We start from the raw sequence: 7500 nt of genomic DNA, 5'->3' as shown, positions 1-7500 counted from the left end.
ATCCTTTCCATGTCCATCATTCATGTGCGGGTATTTTAGTGATTTACATATAGATGAATATATGTATAGAAATTAGTATTTCTATGTTTATGTGTATATTCTCACACAGATATATAATCATATGTGTGTGCATATGTGTGTATGCACACACACAAATGTAAGCGTATAAACAGGTACATATACAAGCAGATAAACTGTTATCTCTCCATATACTTATCTATCATATATATATATATATATATATATATATATATATATATATATATATATATATGTATATATCCCTATGCATATATATGTATATGCATGTATTAATATAAATCTATCTATGTGTATATTTATTTACTTATAGAGATAGATAGATATACATATACATATATATATATATATATATATATATATATATATATATATATATACAAGATACATATAGATATCTATTTATATACATGTTCATATAAATGTATATAAACATTGATATATATATACTCTATACATAAAATTATCAGAATACATGCACACACACACATATATATATGTATATATATCTATATATCTATATAGATATATATAGATATAGATATATAAGGCATATACATATATGAATATGATATAAACATATATAGATATATGATACATATATATGTATATATATACATATATACATATATACACACAAATGTACATATATGAACATATGCGTATATATGTATTTACACATGCATATACATACATACATATATACATACACTCACCTATATATAGATATATATGTACATATATATATACATAGAGAGATATATATCTATTCATATCATATATAAAAAATGAATACAGTATGTTTTTTTTTTTTTTTTATATATATATATGTATATATATACATAGAGAGATATATATCTATTCATATCATATATAGATATGAATACAGTATGTTTTTATTTATTTATTTTTTTTTTTTTTTGGGGGGAGAGGGGGTGCGTATATGTGTGTGCTCTCTCTATATATATGCATGTATTTGTATATGTATGAATATGTATATATCTATATTGATGTACATTTATATGTGTGTATGTATCTTTATATACGTATTTATGCATATAAATGTATATCTATATCTATATGCATTTGTATATTGTAATGATCAAAATGAATAAGGAAGCAGTATAACTGAAAAATGAATGAAATGCAGAAATATATTCATGGTCTTGATAATGAAATAAGGAGTAAGAAAAAAAAGTAGCGAGGGATGAGTGAACGTCTTTAGAGTGAGCATCTCTGAGGCTTTTATGAAGGCCGTGACGTCATTCTGTTGGGTGGAGCTTAGAGTATATAAAGTGAACGCGTACTTCGATGTACATCAGTAAGTAGATAACTCTCGACATGTCTCCTAAGGTAGGTTACCATTTTAACTAACAAAATATCAGAAACGGAATTTAAGTATGGCATGTATCACAATCGAATATGGCATATATCGCAATCGATATAACTCTAGTGTTCGGTATTAATACGGAGATATGAAATATGTTCCAGTCCATCATCTTTGCCGCCCTTGTGGCCGTGGCTCTCGCTCGTCCTGATCAAGCCCCAGCCTATGGCTATGCAGCTCCTACACCTGCTCCTGCACCTGCCAAGTACGACTTCAACTACGCCGTGAAGGATGAGTACTCCGGTAACGACTTCGGCCATCAGGAGTCTCGCGACGGTTATGACACACAGGGTTCCTACTACGTGCAGCTTCCTGACGGTCGTCTTCAGAAGGTTACCTACACCGTCAACGGCGATTCTGGTTACGTAGCCGAAGTTAGCTACGAAGGAGAGGCCCAATACCCTGCCGAACAGCCCGCTTACAAGCCCGCTCCTTCATATGCTTAGATTGAAAACCTAGCTTGACTGTGATATTTATTAAGACAACCCTATGTGCATTTGTAAATAAATCATACAAATAATTCCGTTATTTTGTGGAATCATACATGTTGCATGTTGATTTGAATGTGTATATTGTGTATTTTCTGTATACAATTATACACACACATGCCACACACATATATACATATGTTTATGTACACATATATATATATACATGTTTATGCCTGTTGAGGTGACAAAGGAGAAATTTTGACAAAACGCTGATTGAAGAAGAAAGAATGTTACACACATGCATAAGAAAATGAGCAAAAGTTGGGCATGGAAACTAAATAAGTTTATATAACGCAAAATGGAGAGAAAGATCAGATGTAAACCAACATCAGTAATAGGTAGAGAAGAGCGAGCCTATCGACGACGGTACTGGTAGAGTCACAAAGTTAAGAGTAGTTTGTTTGTCGCCATTCCCGGTGTTCTTGGAGTCTATTGCTGCTGCTCCAACACTTATCCTAGATATCTATCGAAGATTCAAAATCAACGCCGAAGTGTACAGAACCTGTAAACAGAAAACTCAATAGCTGGTCGAAGCGAGCCAAGTCATATCTTCATATCAAACCTTCTGCTGATTATTTCACTGTAGGACATAATAATGATAGTCATAATAATAACAATCATAGTCATCATAATGCTCCTTCTGATATATGTACACACACACACACACATATATATGCATACAAGTCTATATATTGAAATTATATATACATGTAATATATACATCCCCCCCACACATATATGTATATATTATATAAGAAAAAAGCCAGAGAGAACAGAGCTAAACTAGACCTCTGGCGTCAAAAAATAGTGGGTTCGAATCCTGATCAAGGAGAGACTCTTACATCCATAAAAATATTTCACCACATTTTTCTAAGAAAAAAAAAAAAAAAAAGTCACAGACCCTCAGTCTTTGAAAACTCTGGAAACTTAACAGCTTCCACCTCCAGTAACCCTTTTTCCAAAATCCTTTCCATGTCCATCATACATGTGCGGGTATTTTTGTGATTTACATATAGATGAATATATGTATAGAAATTAGTATTTCTATGTTTATGTGTATATTCTCACACAGATATATAATCATATGTGTGTGCATATGTGTGTATGCACACACACAAATGTAAGCGTATAAACAGGTACATATACAAGCAGATAAACTGTTATCTCTCCATATACTTATCTATCATATATATATATATATATATATATATATATATATATATATATATATATATATATATATATATGTATATATCCCTATGCATATATATGTATATGCATGTATTAATATAAATCTATCTATGTGTATATTTATTTACTTATAGAGAAAGATAGATAGATATACATACCTATATATATATATATATATATATATATATATATATACACACATAAAATATAGATATATATATTTATATACATGTTCATATATATATATATAAACATTGATATATATATATATAAATATATATATATATATTATATATATATATATATATAATATATATATATATACTCTATACATAAAATTATCAGAATACATGCACACACACACATATATATGTATATATATATATGTATATATATCTATATAGATATATAGATATATATAGATATAGATATAGATATATAAGGCATATACATATATGAATATGATATATACATATATAGATATATGATACATATATATGTATATATATACATATATACATATATACACACAAATATACATATATGAACATATGCGTATATATGTATTTACACATGCATATACATACATACATATATACATACACTCACCTATATATAAATATATATGTATATATATATATATATATATATATATATATATATATATACATAGAGAGATATATATCTATTCATATCTTATATAGATATGAATACAGTATGTTTTTTTTTTTTTTTGGGGGGGGGGATGTATGTATATATATATATATATATATATATATATATATATACATAGAGAGATATATATCTATTCATATCTTATATAGATATGAATACAGTATGTTTTTTCTTTGGGGGGGGGGGAGAGGGGGTGCGTATATGTGTGTGCTCTCTCTATATATATGCATGTATTTGTATATGTATGAATATGTATATATCTATATTGATGTACATTTATATGTGTGTATGTATCTTTATATACGTATTTATGCATATAAATGTATATCTATATCTATATGCATTTGTATATTGTAATGATCAAAATGAATAAGGAAGCAGTATAACTGAAAAATGAATGAAACGCAGAAATATATTCATGGTCTTGATAATGAAATAAGGAGTAAGAAAAAAAAGTAGCGAGGGATGAGTGAACGTCTTTAGAGTGAGCATCTCTGAGGCTTTTATGAAGGCCGTGACGTCATTCTGTTGGGTGGAGCTTAGAGTATATAAAGTGAACGCGTACTTCGATGTACATCAGTAAGTAGATAACTCTCGACATGTCTCCTAAGGTAGGTTACCATTTTAACTAACAAAATATCAGCAACGGAATTTAAGTATGACATGTATCACAATCGAATATGGCATATATCGCAATCGATATAACTATAGTGTTCGGTATTAATACGGAGATATGAAATATGTTCCAGTTCATCATCTTTGCCGCCCTTGTGGCCGTGGCTCTCGCTCGTCCTGATCAAGCCCCAGCCTATGGCTATGCAGCTCCTACACCTGCTCCTGCACCTGCCAAGTACGACTTCAACTACGCCGTGAAGGATGAGTACTCCGGTAACGACTTCGGCCATCAGGAGTCTCGCGACGGTTATGACACACAGGGTTCCTACTACGTGCAGCTTCCTGACGGTCGTCTTCAGAAGGTTACCTACACCGTCAACGGCGACTCTGGTTACGTAGCCGAAGTTAGCTACGAAGGAGAGGCCCAATACCCTGCCGAACAGCCCGCTTACAAGCCCGCTCCTTCATATGCTTAGATTGAAAACATAGCTTGACTGTGATATTTATTAAGACAACCCTATGTGCATTTGTAAATAAATCATACAAATAATTCCGTTATTTTGTGGAATCATACATGTTGCATGTTGATTTGAATGTGTATATTGTGTATTTTCTGTATACAATTATACACACACATATGCCACACACATATATACATATGTTTATCTACACACATATGTATACATGTATATGTCTGTTGATGTGACAAAGGAGAAAGTTTGAGAAAACGCTGATCGAAGAAGCAAGCAAGCTACACACATGCATAAGAAAATGAGGAAAATTTGGGCATGGAAACTAAATAAGTTTATATAACGCAAAATGTCAAGAAATATTAAACACATAAATATGTATATATATATATATATATATACTTAAATAATTGTATATATCATATATAATATACATAATTATATATATATATATATATATATATATATATATACAGTATATGATATACATGATATACAATATTTGTATATATTCATATATGAATATACAGGATACATAAAAACAGAAACAATATATAAAGGAACATATAATTAAGGTGGTCATTAATATGGTACATTGGGCACGTATCCCCTCAATGATATGTGAGTTGTTATCTTGATATCTAATGCTAAACATTTATTAATTGGATTATATTATTACATAATTGAAAAAAACAATAGAATAAAAACAGTACCCTCCCTGACCATGATACGCGCCGACTCATTTAAGAGAAAAGCCAGAGAGAACAGAGCTAAGCTAGACCTCTGGCGTCAAGAAATAGTGGGCTCGAATCCTGATCCAGGAGAGTCTCCTACATCCATAAAAATATTTCAGCACATTTTTTTCTATCTTAGAAAAATAAAGCGTCACAGATCCTCAGTCTTTGAAAACTCTGGAAACTTTCCATGTCCATGGTATATGTGCGTGTATTTTTGCGATTTACATATAGATGAATGTATATATAGAAATTAGTATTTTTATGTTTATGTGTTTATTCTCACACACATATAATCATATGTGTGTGCATATGTGTGTATGCTCACACACACACATGTAAGCGTATAAAGAGGCACACAGACAAGCAAATAAACTGTTATCTCTACTTATCTATCTTATATATATATGTATATGTATATATATATATATATATCCATATGTATACATTAATATAAATTTATCTATATGTATATTCATTTATTCATAGAGATAGATAGATGTACACACACATATATTTATACATATTGTATATAAATATCTAGATATATATGTTTCTATATATGTAAATATACATAAATTAATATACATATACACACTCTATACATAAAATTGTCTACATACATACATACACATGCATATAGAAATATATAAGATATATACCCATATAGATATATGATATATATCGATATATGATACACACATATATATACAAACACACACAGAAGTACATATATGAAAATATGCGTAAATATCTATTTACACACGCATATACCTACATACATATACACACATATATATGTGCATATATAAATAGAGAGATACATATTCATTCATATATATCTATATATACATAGATACAATATATGTTTTGTGTGTGTGTGCTCTCTCTCTTTATATATATATATATATATATATATATATATATATATATATATATATATGCTTATATTTGTATATGTATATATATGTATATATATTTATATATATATGTCCATTTGTATATGTGTGTGTATGTATCTTTACATACGCATTTATGCATATATACATATATATATATATATATATATATATATATATATACATATATATATGTATATCTATATCTATATGCATATATGTATATATATTGTAATTCTTCCTTGCTTTTATTGCATGATCAAAATTAATAAGGAATCAGTTATAACTGAAAAATCTCAAATGAGTAAAACAATGAATGTTACGCAGAAATATATTCAAGGTTTTGATAAAGAAATAAGGAGTAAGAAAAAAAAAAAAAATAGCGAGGGATGAGTGAGCGTCTCTGAGAGTGAGGATACCTGAGTTGTTAGGCTCCTATGAAGGCCGTGATGTCATTTTGTTGGGTGGAGCTTAGAGTATATAAAGTGATCGCGAACTGGTAATTTTAACTAACAACATATCAGCAACGGAATGTAAGTATGGCATATATCGCAATAGATACTAATACAGTGTTCGGTTTTAATACGTAGATATGAAATGTGTTCCAGTTCATCATTGCCGCCCTTGTGGCCGTGGCTCTTGCTCGTCCTGATCAAGCCCCAGCCTATGGCTATGCAGCTCCTACACCTGCTCCTGCACCTGCCAAGTACGACTTCAACTACGCCGTGAAGGATGAGTACTCCGGTAACGACTTCGGCCATCAGGAGTCTCGCGACGGCTATGACACACAGGGTTCCTATTACGTGCAGCTTCCTGACGGTCGTCTTCAGAAGGTTACCTACACCGTCAACGGAGACTCTGGTTACGTAGCCGAAGTCAGCTACGAAGGAGAGGCCCAATACCCTGCCGAACAACCCGCTTATAAGCCCGCCCCTTCATACGCCTAAATGTAAAAGCCTAGTTTGGCTGTGACGATATTTATCAAGACATCCTGCTATA

The 7500-nt window shown here is 30.5% G+C and overlaps 3 protein-coding genes across 3 annotated transcripts; all 3 read left to right on the top strand.

Annotated features, from left to right (window-relative positions):
- Positions 1 to 1355: 1355 nt before the first annotated feature.
- LOC122262174 (pro-resilin-like) lies at positions 1356 to 1946 on the top strand. The gene is made up of 2 exons (XM_043030123.2): positions 1356 to 1392; positions 1531 to 1946. The coding sequence occupies exons 1-2, from the start codon at positions 1381 to 1383 to the stop codon at positions 1870 to 1872; spliced, it is 354 nt and encodes a 117-aa protein (XP_042886057.2). The 5' UTR covers positions 1356 to 1380; the 3' UTR covers positions 1873 to 1946.
- Positions 1947 to 4340: 2394 nt separating this feature from the next.
- On the top strand, positions 4341 to 4948 carry LOC122262175 (pro-resilin-like). Its single transcript, XM_043030124.2, has 2 exons — positions 4341 to 4394; positions 4533 to 4948. The coding sequence occupies exons 1-2, from the start codon at positions 4383 to 4385 to the stop codon at positions 4872 to 4874; spliced, it is 354 nt and encodes a 117-aa protein (XP_042886058.1). The 5' UTR covers positions 4341 to 4382; the 3' UTR covers positions 4875 to 4948.
- A 644-nt stretch (positions 4949 to 5592) lies between these two features.
- Positions 5593 to 7461, top strand: LOC122262170 (cuticle protein 19-like). The gene is made up of 2 exons (XM_043030118.2): positions 5593 to 5667; positions 7110 to 7461. Exons 1-2 carry the CDS (start codon positions 5593 to 5595, stop codon positions 7446 to 7448), a joined length of 414 nt encoding a protein of 137 aa, XP_042886052.2. The 3' UTR covers positions 7449 to 7461.
- The last annotated feature ends 39 nt before the right edge of the window (positions 7462 to 7500 follow it).

This window comes from Penaeus japonicus, unplaced genomic scaffold (assembly GCF_977035675.1).
Source record: "Penaeus japonicus unplaced genomic scaffold, GWHDUDI00000001_assembly GWHDUDI00000002, whole genome shotgun sequence".
NCBI classification, from domain to species: Eukaryota; Metazoa; Arthropoda; class Malacostraca; order Decapoda; family Penaeidae; genus Penaeus; species Penaeus japonicus.
Note: the sequence above shows the minus strand (reverse complement) of the source record. Positions and strands in the feature narration are given on the sequence as shown.